At 33.9% G+C, this 18,198-nt stretch overlaps 1 protein-coding gene across 2 annotated transcripts in view; it reads right to left on the bottom strand.

The window, feature by feature from the left end:
- Positions 1 to 18,198, bottom strand: part of LOC129249365 (uncharacterized) — a 62,115-nt gene that overhangs the window by 25,597 nt on the left and 18,320 nt on the right. For both annotated transcript variants that reach the window (XM_054889153.1, XM_054889154.1), the window contains exon 2: positions 4,010 to 4,338. In XM_054889153.1, the coding sequence (XP_054745128.1) occupies positions 4,010 to 4,338 (329 nt within the window). The remainder of the gene's footprint in view (positions 1 to 4,009; positions 4,339 to 18,198) is intronic.

Here is an 18,198-nt window from a genome sequence, read left to right as displayed (position 1 = left end):
ATTATGACATTAATAAACAAAAAAATGTTTGGCTTTTTGTATTCAGGTCACTGACGCCGATGCGACCTTCCTGAAAGAATTGATTAAATGATTAATATAAAAATAAAAAAAGTTTATATTATTTTAATGTATAAATAAACGGTATGGCAATTTTGAAAAAAATATATTGACTTCTTCATTTTAAATAATTTTGGACGCTCCGGAGCGTTCGCAAAACTTTAAATACGTTTTACTCAAAACTATGTTTTTTGAACTGGTGATCACTGTAACTTAAAAGCCTCTACCAATAAAATGTATACTGCTTTTGAAAAACTTAAAAAACTCGTGCCTGATCGAAGGATTTTGTTTTTTCAACATTTAGATTTTTTTAACAATTAATTGTCGGTTTTATTTTTTTCGAAAATCTGAAAAATATTTCCTGATGCAGCCATATTGTTAATTTTTAAAAAAAAAAAAAACTTCGATGGGGCACAAGATTGTCTACTAATAAAGGGACTTCTGGAGAAAGGGGCTCCACACAAACAGCGATAACTTTTAAAATTTTTAACTTTTTTTTTTGAAATGTTGCTAAAGTCAAGTCGAAACATAATGTATTAATGCTATGTTATTTTTTTTTTGTTTTATTGACAATTGAATTTACAGTTAACTATAAAATACAATAAGCTTATAGCTATGGCTACTGTGGCCTTAAGCTAATATACTGGGTGTGTATATATGTGTATATAGAGTGTTAGCTAAGTTTCATTTTGGATATTGCAATATTTTAAATAGCTTATAAGTTTAATAATGTTCTCTGTAGAATTGTTTAAAAGTAAATCAGTAGATTTTGTGTTATTTAGTGATTTTCTGTGGTTTGTAAAATGTACAGTCGTCTAGGATGTGTTTGATGTTTGGAGCTGAGGTATTGCAGCATTCGCAGATATTTACGTCTTTTTTATTAGATATTCGTGTGTGTCCAAGCCGTAGTCTAATTGTTTTTGTTATTTCCCTTCTATTTATGTTAGTGTAAATGTGTGTTCATTGCTTGCTTCATTGTGTTAACAAATTTGTACCAGTTTGTGAACTAAGCAATTGACTAGCAAAAAAAAAAAGATTAAAAATCATAATTTTTTCGGTCCTCTGACTACTCCTAACCCCTTAAAAACTAGCTGTTTTGCATTTATTGCAAGATCTACAATATGGCTGCTCGCGGCATAATAATTTCTCGGAGAAGTTAGTAGTGTCAAAATTTATTTCGGCATCAAACACTTGAAATATCACTTCTTTTTCAATCCACCGTAGACCAATCATGTCCGATAAAAAACAAAATTACACAGCCTGCCTTCGGCATTTTTATTATGATTTTTTGTTCACAAATAAATGGCATTTCAAAAAATGTTTTTATTTTCTCACATTCACATTATCTTCACAAACATTCATTTCGTAATTTTGTATTTCATTCATATTGCAAGCAATTAATATTTTGAGGATAATAGCGATATTGCCCCCTAAATATATGTAAACACCGCCAAAGAAGCAACATATGAAATGTCCAAAGAATAAAGTCATTTTGAAATATTATATAAGGTAGCTGAGTGCCAGAAATTTGCCTCATTACTTCTCCTTTATTATTCGACGTGTTCGAAAATATTGCAAATTAAATAAAAAATGCATAAACAAACAATATAATTCAAATGGGAATAAAATCATTAAATGGAATGAAAATTACTATTTAATGAAAAAAAAAAAATAGAAATAGAAATAAGTGAAAATATCATAAAAAAAATAGAACGAGAAAAAAATGATCGAAATGTTTTGAACTACAATAAATTAAAAATAATTAAAAATTAATAAAAAAATATATATAAAAAATTTAGATTAAATAAGCAGAGTATTGTTAAATAAAATACAATAAAATGAGAAATAGAAAAAAGCCAAAATAACCACAAAATAAAATACAAAAACGAAATAATATAAAATGAAAAAAATAATAATAATAATAAGTATTAAATAAGACAACGTAAAAAAAGGCAACGTGAAAAAAATCATCGAAAATATTTTAAATGAAATTAAAAAAATATAAATATATAAAACAAAAAATTGAATTAAATATGTATTACTAAATGAAATAAAACAATATGATAAATAGGAAAAAGCCAAAATAACCAACAAATATAATAAAAAATCAAACGTACCTAGTATTCATACAAATATCATTAAATATTATAGAACGAAAAAAATTATCGAAACTACTTTGAATTTATTAAATATACATCAACAAAAAATTAAATGTATAGAATATTAACATATTAAATGAAATAAAACAAAACATTTGTGATTAAACAACATCGGATAAAAAAAATTCAATCAATATAAATAAGAAATAAAATACAAAAACGAAAATTTCAATTAAATAAAGGGTTTTCCAATAAGAGGTGTTATTTTAATATTAAAATAATGGTTTCGTTGCGTGTATAGCACGTAGCGCCGTCTTGTTGAAATTAAACGTTGTCCAGATCAATACCATCTGATTTCGACCATAAAAAATCGTTAATCATCTCTCCATTCACCGTAACTGTTAGTCCAGCTTCATTTTCGAAAAAGTAAAGTCCAATGACTCCGCCGGACAATAAACCGCACCAAACAGTCACACGTTGAGGATACAGAGGCTTTCTCTTGGATTTTCTGAGCCGCAGATCCGACAATTTTGCTTGTTGACGAAGCCACCGAGGTGGAAATGGGCCTCATCACTCAAGATGATTTTTCGATGGAGCTCCGGATAATTTTCAAGCATTTCAATGACCCAATCAGCAAATCTTTATACAAAATACGGTGTAATGACGTTTGTGGAATGCCTAATTCGAAAGAACGACGAGGAATGGACAAACCTGGGTTTTCTTCAACACTTTCGGCTACAACAGCAATATTTTTGGCTGTTCTTAAGCGACGTGCACGGGTTTTATTCTTCACATCACTAACTTGTTCCCACAGCTCGAATTTGTTCACCAATTTCTGTATTGTGGTCCCACAAGGTTCTTCACGATGACCCAAAAATGTTCGAGTTTTACGAACCGTCTCTGCCAAATTTTCACCATTTTTATAGTGAATTTTAATAGTTTCAATGCGTTGTTTAAGCGTGTATCGTTCCATTTTTATTAATGGCGTAGTTTCTACTTGGCAAATATCAAAAAATGAAAACTTCAAAAGTGACACCTACCGAAATAGCGGGCTATTGAAAATAACACCTATTATTGGAAAACCCTTTATGTGGAATACTATTAAATGAAATGAAATAAAATAAAAAATACAAGAAGCCCTAATGAACATAAATAAAATAGAAGAACGAATATACAAATAAAAGGCATTAAATAAAATTAAATAATATAGAACGAAAAAAATTATCGATAAAACTCTAAATTAATTAAAAAATACATAAACAAACAAATTGTAATTACATTTGTATTTAGTATTGTATTTGTATTAAGTGAAATAAAACAAAGCATTTGTGATTTAATGAAATCAAATAAAAAATAAATTCAAAAAAATAAGTATATATGCTTATATACTGCTTATATATATATAGTGCATATATACATAAAATAAAAATAAAAACAAAATTCAAAACAATAAAAAACATTAAAAAAATTAAAAAACAATTAAAAAAAATAAAGAATAAAATACAAAAACGATCTCACAAATAAAAATATGTATCAAATAATATAGAACAAAAAAATGATCGAAAATACTTTGAATTGATTAAAAATATATGAACAAACAAATTTTAATTATACATACAAATAAAAACATAAAATAGAACGAAAAAAACAATCGAAAATACTTTGAATTAAAAAATACATAAATAAAATAGAAATAATCAAAATTACAAAAGAAATAGAAAAAAAAATGTATTAAATAGATTAAGATAACGTAAAATCAAAGGCGAAAAAATGCGTACATGCATATATTGGATATGTTTAACTTAAAAAAAATGTTTCATATCTTTAAGGTCGTAACGTAGTTTCTCTCTCACCTTATTTTGCGAAGCTTCAGGCATCTCTTCTTTGATGTTTATTTGCGGTTCAAGTTTTGCCGTTAACAAGCCGGCTTCAGCCATAGCATCGTGCGATAGCATTTGCTGTTGCGGTTGCTGCTGTTGGTGTTGTTGTTGCTGCTGCAGTTGTTGTTTCTGTTGTTGTTGTTGCTGTTGTTGATGTTGCTGTTGCTGTTGGTGCTGAGGATATGGTTGTAGATGTTTAGGAAAATTCATGTAACCAGCGTTAGGATGCATATTTGTACTTCCTGTAGCTATGGCTTCATCGACCGTACTAACTTTATTATACGCATCATCTGTTGGTTCGGCTGTGAAAGATGGAAAATAGAAAACACTCGAAATAAGAATCATTCGTGAATTCGTAACAACTTGCCGAAGGCAAGTCGAAAGTAAAATACACATTTAGAGCGAGTAGATATACAATCGAATACAAATACTATATATATGTATGTATAAAATGCATGCACACATACATGCATACCTACAAAGGAAAGAGAGGCTAAGATATTGCCATACAATCTAAGTGTTGTACGAGGTAAAGCGAGTATAAATGTGGAAGCAAAGTCATTAATCAACAGAAATTTTGTTACTTCAATACCTTATAAAATGCCAGCAGATATTCACCGACAGAAATACATACACCATGTACATATGGACGCTGGTTGGTACACAGACGACACAAAGAAACAATCCCTCCACTCTCATAAAAGGAAGAAATAATATTTTCATTCAGAATCATAAGCGAGTTTTCTGTTCGAACTTATAAGGGCTGTCAGTTGTTATCCATAGAATATTTGAAAAAGGTGAATGTACACTCACGCAGATAGCACGAAATATGTATGTATGTATATTATGTGCTTGTGCATTCTACATAAGTAGTGCTGTAGAACTGTACTGATGAATTTTATTCAAAACACGGAATACATTTTAATAAAGTAGTGAAGATAAGTTCGCAAATTTAAAATTAAAGCAGGAAACGTTAATGAAGCATGAAATGAAAACAAACAACCAGTATAACTGAAATACCAGATTGTCAACCACATGCGGCGACGATACATAAATTCATATCTATAAGAAATTTCAGATCAAAATATTGGCATGACAGTTTTTACGTATTGTTTTGTCGTCGGTCTTTTTTGTAGGTAAACAACCACGATAAAATCAATGAGCGCGAGTAAATCCGGCTCGTCAACACAACCTATGCAACGAATGTGCACGAAGCAAAATTATTCCAAGCGCTGTGAATTGTTCCAGTATGTAAAGTGGCATATTGAAAGGCGTGCCAATGGAACAGATTCCAATTTTCTTTGTCCAATAATCCCTGTAACCATAACACACGAACATGTTGAAAAACTCGAATAAATTCTGAACGACGAAATTTTTTCTGAGGTAGTTTTCGTAAAAATATTCTAAAAATCACGTAACCAATACAAATCAAATGCGACTAGAAATACTATTATTCGAAGAAGCTCGACCCAACGCCTCTCCGGAAGTTTCATTTTTTGCAAAAACAGGCTTTTCTTGTAAAAGTGGAGACATCCTTTATCTTTGAGCCCGTTCAGTTTTGTTTTTAAACAACTTTTTCACTAAAAAAAAAAAAATATTTTGTGTGATTTTTATTTTGGCCTTTACGCGCTGCATTGCCTATCTCTTTGTATATTGCAGCTGTCGAGCTCACAAGCGCCAAATGTGGTCAAATTATAAATCTTCCGATACGGTGATTAATTTTGCGCCACCTTGGAAATTAGGCTATGTTAATTATTTTTCTAGTTGACGGCGTATGTGGGTAATTGACCTTTGGTCCGGAATTTGTACGCAATGGTTTCCTATTTGCGGGAATTGTGTTATTATTTCTCTCACCTGTAGTTATGCAAATGTTAACAGGAAGTTGACTGTTTCCTTACCGCTTTCTTCGCCTCATTCGCACAACCGACTTATGAAATATTTCGTATACTGAGTAAGACTTCCAAAAACATTCTTCCAGCCGGGCACACGATTTTTGTATAAACAACCATAAGCCACCCCTGCTAATGAAACGGAATGAATAATATCATAACAAAGGGTAATATGTTCACATCCCTCACTTCTCTTTCTTGGCTCACTCTCCCTCTCTCTCTCTGTAAACTAAATACCTACCCGTCTCTCTGACGGAGATCACCAGTACCAGCATATGCGAATTTGGAACAACTAGATAACTAGACAGCTAAATAGTGGAGGCGAATAAAATGCACTGCTATATTATGGTACTGCGCAGAAGTTTGGGATAGAGACATGTGTGCATAGTTAAGCTAATTCAGACACGTGGTGTAGGCATGCAAATATAATTAGCGGATACACCCTTTAACAGGTATGGGTGAGCGTATCTTCCAATTTGTGGTGAGCAGAAATGCATTCAGAGAGTGATGACAACCCTTGCTTTTTCGGTTTATCACCATGCCCACCTACCATATAAGGGAAATTTTTATGAAATATTTAACGCATTAGGATTCATAATTGAATACAGAACGATAAGATTTTATTTGCAGCAAAGTACGATATTGAACCCGTTGGGACCGTCAGCATCGCCAAGTCTTCAAATGCGGCAAAATCGTTTAGCTTAACGTCCTTGTGCATGCATAATTTAGCTTTAGGAAAGAGCATAAATATCACCAAAAAAAAGTCAGCTTGGAAATCACTTGAATAATAAATTTAGCCAAGGCATACAATTTAGGTCAATCTACAAATCTTTCATCAAATCCGTATTTTTATTTCACGAATACTCTTTCAAGCCAAGATGAGAAAGTCTACAGACCACCGAGATCTATAGCTCTTTCCGCGGAAGCAGAGAGTGACGACTAAAGTAATGCGTTCCCACGACAGTCGCTTCTACGTAACCAGAACGACCCGAATTTATATCCGGCCAAGGGCTGTCACTTCAGCAGCATGCTACAACAACTAAAATACTAGGTTCTCACAAAATATAATCGATACTTGAATATCAAAATGGGTAAAAAGCATTTACAAGGTGGCGTAATATTAATCACCCTATCGAAAAATTTATAATTTTTGCAAATGGCGTCGTACGTCAATCATATTTGACACTTGTGAACTAGACAGCTGCAGTGCACAAACAAACAAGCAATGGCGCGCCTAAAGATCAAAATAAAGACTTCTATCACTATAATGATTTTCTTTTAAACAAAATTGGTTGAATAATTTTTCGCCACAAGTAAATGCTCTATTAGCTTCGCCATATTGAACGTATTGGCAATGATGCTGCGTTGAAAACATTATACAATTCGTTGGATAGAAAGAAGCAAAAGGTAAAACCATTTGGACATAAGTCAATAAAAGTTTATAAAACTTCATATGCCACTTAGAAACGAGTAGTTTTTTAATTATAAAAAATTAACAAATGTCAATTGTTTTATGTGAAGTACACACGACTGTCGTGGGAACGGTTTGTATGTAGGGTTCGGTTTGGGTTTGATGTCCTGTCCAAAATCCGGATACTTAGAAGTTGGCCCACATAAAATGGTTAAGTTAAATATAATAATAAAGCTTCAGGTTTTATTGTCGTTTGAAATAGTTTTGCTGTAGGTACCTTAGTAAGCTTTAGCGAGATTGGTGTGATCAGGCAGGTGTTGTCTTCGAAGTCATCTAACGATATAGCCATGAAGTGTGATTAGACTGAAGGCAGCATGTGACATGAAATAGTATGCTCTCCTTGGGCGTTGGTTAAAATTTGAATAACCCTTCGTGATAATCTATTTGTGTGTAGATGATGCAAATGCCAGTTCAGTTTTGAGGAAACACCCTGTGTCAATCTGGTATTTTATTTTTTAATTGTTGACCCCAGAGATACGCGTTCATCAACAACTTTCACACGATTCGTTCTCCACAAAATGTCTATTTTGGAATCGCAAAAAGCCCTGCGAGGAGTGCTATTAGCACTCTTTACTATTACTATGGGTATTCGGGATCACAGAAAGCAAAGATATGGCCAACCACGTACCGCTAATCGGCTCTCAGCGAATTTGAAGGAATCAGCTGATTTGCGGACGAAATAAGTGAGATGACAGCAGTTTGTTTACAACAGAGGGCGGCGAAAACAGAGATTGTGTTGGTCATACAAGATTTCTGCAGCAATGCCAACGTCACGCGTCTCTCAATTGACAATCTGATGCTCTTCACTAGCTAATCAATCGTGATATAGAAGCTTTCACTGCGGAGTTGAAATGTAAGAAAAAAAGTTTGGTTTTATTTAATAAGAACTACTTTCTAGTTTATTATTGTTTATTTAATGGTTTTAGCATTAAATTAAGTTCAAATGAAACGAAATTATTGGTCCAACCAACACGTTCGGTGGGCAATAGATTCTGCAATATTGCGGCAGCTAATCGGCTGAGTAGCGAGGTCGCACAAGAGCTGTAATTATTGAATGCGGCAAAATGAGTAAAATTAGCGGACAGAATTGTACTGTGAAGTCCATATGGCGTAGCAGCCAAAGTTACTGTCATAACTTGCTTCGGATGTCCAAATCTTGTAACATAACATCTTTGGCGGCACTGCTAGGTTAGGTTAGGTTATGGTGGTAGTCGGTCTGTACAACCAACTTACTTAGACCTTACAGGTCCGTTGTAATACCACTTAACGACACGGGAACCTTATTTGTTTTTCTTCATGAAACCATTTTGTGGCTTTTATGAAGCGCAGAATTGGGTCAATCCCCACATCGGAGAATTCCGTAAGAGAATGGAAAAAATATTTACCTAGACAACCTGCTCTGATTTTAGCTAAGGCTGGACAATTGCAAAAGAAGTGCTCAACTGTGTTTTCCTCTTCCTCATCTTACAACTTCTACAGTAGCCAATGGCCGATTATTATCTTAACCTCTCTTGAAAGGCTAAGCAGTTTTCTGGCTACCTCATCGGTTTTACAATTTCCATCAACATCTCTGTACCCCGGAATCCAAATAAGGCTGACATTGAATACGACACTAATACCATTTAGAGCTGCTCGACATTCCTGTGCAATCTTTGATCTTAGTATAGCCGCATTCTTTGATTTAATGGCCGTCTAGCTATACGAGATTAGATTCGTAGCCACTTCTGCCTGATAGACGCTGCAGTAGTCTGGTAGTCGAACGGATTGTTCCAGTCCTAATTTCTTCGAAAATACTCCATAGCTAACCCTATCGTCTAGCTTGGAACCATCTGTATAGAAATTTAATTCCCGCCGTTCTCCATGATCTTGGTGCTTGTACTCTCTTCTTGACGGCATGCGCGTCTTGATTACTTTGTCGAAAGGTGAGCCTAAAAATAGAGTAGTCCAATCCGGCGGTACTGTAACTGGGTTCTCAATAAATAGAGATGTTACATCGAAAACTGTAAATAATAAATTTTCTGTTGTGATAGTCATCGCACTTAAGTATATAAACTTTGCTTCAGTGTGTAATTTGTTTGTCCTTGTATCCGTGGTAATGAAATATCCTAGTACTATGCGCATTCCAGAGGGAGTAAATTTTGTTGTTTCCATACAAATGTACACGAGGAATGCTGCTCCTGACTGACAGTCCTCGGCCAGATATAAAACCGGGTCATTCCAGTAACATAAAACCGACTGCTGAAGGAACGTCTTTGAATCAATTTTTTTATGCTTTTATAAGTTTTTAGCAAAATAATTATGTTACATATAAAGATTCGGAAAATATGAGTCAATGTTGGAAGATAAATGTAAATATATTTGCTTGCTTTTTTTTTTTAATTGGAGCGTACATCTGTTTGGGTGTTTGGCCAGGCTCCTCCTCCTATTTGTAACGTGCGTCTTTGCGCCTTTGCCTGCCGAGGTGCGACCGCTATTAGAAATAACTTTTTCTTCAATTTGGTTTTTCACCGAGATTCGAATCGACGTTCTCTCTGAATTCCGAATAGTAGTAGTATTCGGTTGCGGCGGTCGAAATATTGCTTGTTTACAATTTTTATTTTTTATTCCAGTATTCTTAAAGACTCCGAAAACGTTAACATTTTACGCAGTATGGGACAGAGCGAACCGAATATTGACATATACAAACTCCTAGCAGAGGATTCCAAAACCAAAGATGATGCCATCATTGATGTAACGATTTCGCGGGTGCAGGGACAGGCCGACATTCCCCGTCATTAACTACTGCAACAAATATGACAAACCTGCTAGTCCCGCAGCTACAAAGACGGGACTTCCCGGTCTGCCTTATGTTATCAAGTTTGCATTAAAAATAGGAGGGGGCGGCTATATCCGCAAAACTAAAATGTATATATAAAGTCCAAAAGTTAATTCAACTATTGATTTCAATCATTTTTGTTGCAATCCCGAAGCGATTATCTTCATTATATCCGAAAATATAGCAAGTGAACCACCGAAACGTCAAACCAAAAACTATTGTCGGCGAAAGGGTTAAGGAAAGAACATCAAGAAACAATATTAAAAATTTCGAGGTTGTAGTGCTTATAAAAAAGCCCATATTCTTTCAATATGTTTCTACGATAACGTCATTCATAATTCACTCTTGAAATATGTACGTAAAAATTAAAATAGAATCGGACACTGTAATTTAAGTACTTTCTTCGGCAATAAGATTAACTAGGAAAAAGTAAATACCATATTTACAAAAATTATATGTGCTTGCGTATATTTTTATAGAATAATTAAAGAGTCTATGGAACACTTAATCACCAACTGTGCATAATTAGTGCATAAAGACCTTAGTCTAACCCATTACCATTACCATTATAGAATAATTCATATATTTTTAAGGAACGAACTCTATCCTTCTGGTAAATTTCCAGCAGGGTGAAGAACATATTTTTAAAAACAACTTCAAAATGATTCGGGGGTTCTTCTATAATCATAAGTATGACTACTACTTCAATTTGCTCGCTTTTGTTCCAAACACTGGAAGTTAGAAAGAATAAACCAAGATAATTTTCTTTATATCTATAAAGTAAAATATTTGCTTATAACTTACATTTTTTTCTGAATAGACAAAACGAACTAATCCCAACAAATGCTGAAAATAAAAAGCAAAGAACGAGAACAATAGCAAGAAGCAGAGCTGCCAAAGTGAAATACGAACGTTTCGTGTAAACTGGGTAACTCGCCACTCGTAATCGTAGAGCGAACAATGTGTTTAGTGAATCTATACAAGGTGATATCAGCGGAACAGCTGATTTATTCGCCTTGATAGACAAATGTCAAAAATATGTATTTTGTTTACATATGCCTCTAAGGTCTAATCGCTGCTGGACTGCAATGATAAACACCAGGCAAATGCAGTGTATGGCTTCTCTAAATCATTTAAAGTTTATAAATTTTATTTTTAAGCGACAATGGATATATGCGATGCCAATGTTATTTGTAACATAGCAAATGCGGAAGGATTAAATATTATTGTATATCACCTGTATGACGCGCTATACTTATCAATACAATGACAATACCTAGAATCAACTTTAGTACACGACTTTATTTCATTGTTTGCATTCTTATTAAGACGTCAATTTTCTTATGCGAAGTAAAAGTATTGTTTTGCATAAAACTTGACCTATAAATAATGAAAAATGGGGCAATGTGAAAATATAAATACATTGTTTTTTCGGTAGATGGCTGTAGTAATCGATATTTCGTAAAGTAGCGATCAAACAATTTAAAGTTTACGCTCGTTGTCCAGGTGACATTTCACACTAAAAAAATTTTTTTATTGTTTTTTGTCTGTTCCATTCAGTTGTGAGTTACAGGGTGTTAACAATGGAGGTTAACAAAGTGAAATTTCGGTAGATTTTACAGTTTTTCTTTGATAAAGTCGAAAAGGCGAAAATGCAAGCCAAGCCGCTGAAATTGTGAATGGTGTTTATGGTGTAACAGCTAATTACGTGCATTTTTTGTTTCATCAATTCCGTTCAGGTATTTTTGATGTTAAAGAAAATGTCGACAAAGTTGAAATGTCGATAAAATCACAGAAATAATTGAAGTTTACCTGCACTTTAGCAGTCTTCAGGAACTAAAGATCGACCACAAAAACCATTAAAGCATTTCCGCAACAATTTTACGCAAAAATAATGGATGTCTTTTGCCCCGAACTAATAATTTGCACTTTCGCACTTATTCTCGGTTGCTCTCCCGTTACTCTCTCTCTCTTTCTCTCTTGTGAGAGTTATTTTCCTATTTGACATTTCTACACGTTTTTTGTCCGAAGATCGTTGGAACGAAACTTATATAACAAATAATTGAATTTTTTTTAATTTGTCAAACATTTATTTAGTAGTGCCTACTAAGACATCTCTTGTAAGTATGACAGAAATTTATTTAGTATTGCCAACTAAACGAACTTTTGTTAATCCTCTCGTAAGTATTTGAAATGAAAATGGGCGATTGTTTTATACAGGTAAAAGCTAAACTGGAGTTGGCAACCCTGAATGTGAGCTAACATGCTACTGATGATGATGGAATTATTTTTTCGTTTTGGTTTTTTCCCAATTTCTATTCTTATGTATGCGCCTCTACGTGACATTGTGGCACACTGCTTCAGAACAGTTACATATTTCATGGATACATAAAATACAAGTTGGAGAGGCGTTGCCTTATCTGCATTATAAAATCCACACGAAGAATGGAAATGTGCCCGTACAAGCAACCAACCAAAAACCGAAAACAAAACAGACATCCGACCCAAAATGCTTCAGCCAAGTGTAACTAACCAAACATAAAAAGCAAATTCAACAAAAGCAATAAATAAAAATACCCAGCTACAATACCGAAAACAGATGGATCGATTGGATGGTTGGTTAGGTGGTTGGATATAAAATTGAACGACACTGGCGTTACTGCAAACAAGACTGCAAAAGTACAGTCTATGCCAAGCTAAATGATTGCCCAAGAGCAGCTAACGAATAAATAATCAATTTAGATGGATTTTCTTTATTTTGCTTCTTTTTTTTTGTTTTTTGAAAATTACTATAATTGCTGCATCATGCTTTTATGTATGTATACATGTTTGTATGTGTTGGATACGGTTTCGTAAAATATCTCTGTGAGGGCAAGTAGAGGCCAGTTGAACTGTTGGATGGCCGGAGGAAGAGAAATGTGAAAATTTGCCATTTTATTACAAGCATGGACATTTTAATATGATAATAATTATTATTTATTGTTCCATTTGGAATTGGCAAAGAGTATGGCAAAAATGTATTGTAGGGCCAACGAGATACTATATCATATATAAGTAAGTATAATGCAATCACATGGTATAGTTAGTATACTAGTGCATATAGGTATCTCTGTGAACTACTTACTATGTATGGAAAGTGTGGAGCGGCATTGTACAAAGTTCAGAGCACAGAGCACAGAGCTATCCAAGCATCCGTACGAAGCAGCAGGCAATAGCGGACACGCAAACTAAACGTACTTATAGGCACAAATTGTGTACAGCTACGTATAGAAATAAAATACTTTGCTGAAGCAAATCCAGTTGGGTTGGTCGACGTAAAAGTTGATTGTAATAGCAGATAAATACGAACGACTGTGTCGACAACCAACTATAGAACGACGATGAAACGACAATTTACGTGCACGACCAACGAACCAGAGTATGCATGCGAGGGACGAAGTGGACGTGAAATTGGGGGACGCCACTGATTTATAAAACCAGCTATCCAGGCAACCAAACAGCCAGCCAGCTAGCGAGCTAACAAACCAACCAATCTATAAAACCAGCCACCTATACAACAGCGTACCCATACAAATGCAGATACTTTGAAAAGTGCCATTAAACAGACACAAACACACACCCACGGATGTAGAGTGCACTTGGACGACTATAAGTCGCTATAAGCAAAACGCTCTATACACAGACCGACCGTACATGCAAACATACCAACTATATATATAAGTAGTACGGTATGTAAAAGGTTGGATATTTGTGTAGGTATCTGCAGAATATTATGTTTCTATGTGGTATGTGTACCCAATAGATGTATCTGTACATATAGCTGAATAATCCCACTTGGTTTCAAAGCAAAATTATTCGACGAACTAAATCTGTGGAAACTATGAAAAGCTTTTGCCTTTTACTTACATGCATTTTCAGCAAAATCATTACAATATGGTATACTTGGTTTGTTTTTTCTTTTTTTGTACGTTGACTTTGGGTTGGTTTTGGTTGGGTTAGTTCAATTCACACTTTATTGGGAATAATTATTATGGTATATACGACGTACTTTTACATATTTATATATGTATAATATGTACATACACATATATACATAAAATATAAAATTAAAAAAAAGGTATTATTCAGGTTTATGGTGTGAAAAGACGTAATCCCATGTGAAAACTATGTGAGCTGTGGTAGAAGCTATGAACGTATAAATGAATGGAGTTAGATGAGCAGCCAAGTACGAAAAACAAAATGAAAACGACAGAACAAAGAAAAAACATGAGCACGAAAACAAAAAACACCAACGAACGACTATTGAAATTGAACAAGCTGCAAAGTAAAACTTTTCAAACAAACTTTAATGTAGTAATTGAAGAAGATGGCAAAGCGAAGCGTGCAGCGCACAAATATTGCGTAATGTATGTATATACATAAACGCGATGTGGAGCATTATATAGGTATACTATATATATAATATATAAGAACGACGAAGACGACGGCAACGAAGTGCTCGTATAATGTATAGGTTTGTGCTGAGGGTTGGGACTTCACGCTGAAATACAAATTTGGTATAGAGACTTGAAATTTGCCGTTGCTGTAGATTCTTCAGGTATACACACAGATTGATTTTACTTTGAGAGCATTGATAAAATTAAAAAAACAAAAAACTCTGTTGATTCTTCTGCAGTTATCTCTCTGCATAGGGTATATGTATGCGAGTAAATGTGTGCACGTAAAGTATGGGTTCTGTATGAATTATTCAATTCGTGAACTCGAATTCCAGCTCTTTCGGTGTGTAATAGAGATAACAGGCGAAAGGCAAGTAAAATTAAGATAAAAAAATATAGAAGGAAAATATTATTATATTATATTATATATCAACCAAGATAATTATTAATATGCATACTTTCAAATGTGATTTTCAAGAGAGTCATTCGATTTTCGCATCAGGCTGGGATAGCTAGATATTCCAATATACTTAAATTTTAGGTAGTTTCATAAGTCCTATAAGAAAATTGTGATGTGATGTGGAATAGCAAGACATTTTATTTAGTTTTTATGTTGTTTTATAAGTCTTATAAGAAAATTGAAATGTGATACGGGATAAGCACACATTTTTTTAATTTTTCATACGACTAATAAATTGAGCGGTCATATTTTGTGCAAGAGAAATAGCCTTTTAGGGGTACAAAAAAAACGTAGAAAAATATCGAAAATTTTGCTATGTATTTTTATCATGGTAGTATAAAATATTGACAAAACATTCGCAATAAATAAAGAAAAAATTCTAATTTGTGAGATTTATTGGTAAATTCATTAACATTTCGGTATGTTTTTTGTGCTGAATAATCAACGGCGGCCGCCCTAGCCGAATGCGTCTCCGTGCATGAAACATCACATGATAGAAAACGATTTTTTAATGGCGATCGCCCGTCGACAGGCAACCGACAAACCTCCGAGAGTATTGATGCCATGAAAAAGATCCTCATAAAAACCCATTTGCTATTCGGAGTCGTCTTAAAAATGTAGGTCCCTCTATTTATGGGGAAAGACGCTCGCCACAAATAGGAGGAGGAGGTCAGCCAAATACTCAAAAAGGGTGTAAGCGCCAATTATTTACTTATTTATTTATTAAATCAACCCTATCATTGAATCTATTATTTTATAACAGAATAGGTTAGGTTAGGTGGAAGCGATTGCCTACTGTGGGTCTCACTCAGGCTCAAAGCCCCTTATGATACCATATGTGTAACTTATCCTTATCTCTCCTAAAACCAGTGTGTACTTTTGAACAGAATCTTCCAATTCATTAAAGACTTGTCTACCTAAAATGGTAAGTCTACGTCTGGATAGAGCAGGACAGTGGCACAAAAGGTGCGGTATCGTCTTTTCCTCTTCCTCATTCAGACAACTTCTGCAGAAGTCATGTGTCTGCACACCCATCCTCTTTCCATGATGAAATGTCAATGAATACTGAAAAAAAGTATGTATTTAGTTTGGCAGTAGTCACGCGTGACCTGTGAAAAACCCCATTTGGAAAAGTACCTGCAATCTGAACCCTGCAGATTAGATATATATCTGGGTTAATTTTTTGTTTTATTGTTATTTAATTTTTTCCGCCGTCTTGTTGCGGCAGCAAACAAGATAGCAAATTTTTCTAGTCGTAGTGGAGTTGGTAATTGTTTCATTAATTTAACTTCGTGATATCGCCAATTTATATTCCACAATTTACCAGAAGGTTCACTTTTCCCAATAAAGCAAAAAAAGATCTCACAATTAAATATAACAATTAAAAAAAAAACCTTTAAAAATAAAATTGAAAAACAAAACCTGCATGATAAGTTTACTATCTTTCTTTCTATTTCTTCGATTGTCGAGCTTTGTTTGTCCCAATTGGCGCAAAGTTAGTTAAGGAATGATTTCATTCACAAATAATAAATAAAAATAGTATAATCATGCAGGGCTGAATCCAAACATATTTTAAGGGGGGAAGCTGGTCTAGAATTTTGAAAAAATCGAAAAATTTTTTTTTGTCTTAAAAGGTGCTTTAGGGTCTTAGAAATAATATACCAAATGAGGGATGCCAGCAAAAATGTCTAAATGCCCAAATTTTTCATTCGACGGCAGTGCCTCGCAGGTATGCCCCGAACGCTATTTACAACTTTAAACGCGTTTTTCTCGAAATCACTTTTTTTAAACTGGCCGAAGACATAACTCGAACAAATCTTTACCGATTCTTACGAAATTTTGACAATACATTCGAAATACCTTTCTCCGGAGACGTACGTAGGATTTTTTATTTATATTACATAGTTTTTTTTTTAATCAACAATTTTATGTCGTTCCTTATAGTGAAAATTGTAACTTCTTGTTCAAACGTGCACCATTTCGCGAAAAAACAAAATATCGAAAAAATCCTACGTACGTCTCTTTCTGTTGTTATATAGAAACTAAAAAAATTTTATTTTTTGATCCAGGACAAAAATTAAGGAGTTTACGTCTTCGGCAATGGACCCACTAGAAAAAAAGGCGCCTTAGGAGAACTGCTGGACAGCGGCCATTTTGAAATTAATTCAGACGAAAAATTTTGTATTTGTACCATGAAAGCTATATTATTAAACCTATTTCACAGATTTTCGATTGATTCCTTTGTTGAGTCAAAATAAATTCATAAAATATGCCCATTTTTTGCGCTCTAGACCAGCTTCCCCCCTTAAGAAAAACAAAAGATGTTCTTCCTAAACAGAAAACAAAAAAACGAATATACAAGTCGTGTACCTAAAACAGTAAGATGAGGTATAAGTATAAATACGACAGTCAAATATGTTGGTAGTCAGTTCAGTATTAACATAGTTTTAAGAACTACCCTAAAATAAAATAAAAAAAAAAATTATTTTTATATTTTTCCAAAGTCAAGCAAGTCCTTAACTATCTTCCAAGTCTTTAACTAGTTTGCGAACCACTGCCACCGCTTGTAGCAAATTCTATATATGGAACACGCAAATGCGGCGTGATGCAATTCTGAGCAAGCCAGCTAAGGAAATTCATCAAACCATTTTTAGCATAACTTCAAGTTTGGAGCTTTAAATTTTTGCGGTAATGGCACCCAGCTACTGCGATGCACTAATTCAGCTACTGCAATGCACTCAGCCGAATGTCAATAGAATTTCCAACATCTTTTGGTTTCTCGACTTCGCAGGTGAAGCGATATTCAATTTTCTGTTTTCACTAAAAGATCTGTGATCGGTCTTTTTATTAAAAATGTATGCATCAGATCCAGGTATTTTGAAACAGCTTCAGTAGATTTTCATGGATTTTACTATTCGGGGAGTGGTTTGATTGACACTCCAAATCTTCATATAAAAATGTATGAGCAAATACAGCGCCAATATCGTCTTAGTGGACTTCATTGGAAGCGCATGGATGTAACCGCAAAAGCAAATTTTGAATTCAAAGGAATTTACGTAAATGCACGCAAAGCAAATTAGTTGGTTTTATT

Source organism: Anastrepha obliqua, chromosome 5 (genome assembly GCF_027943255.1).
Source record: "Anastrepha obliqua isolate idAnaObli1 chromosome 5, idAnaObli1_1.0, whole genome shotgun sequence".
Taxonomy (NCBI): domain Eukaryota; kingdom Metazoa; phylum Arthropoda; class Insecta; order Diptera; family Tephritidae; genus Anastrepha; species Anastrepha obliqua.
Note: the sequence above shows the minus strand (reverse complement) of the source record. Positions and strands in the feature narration are given on the sequence as shown.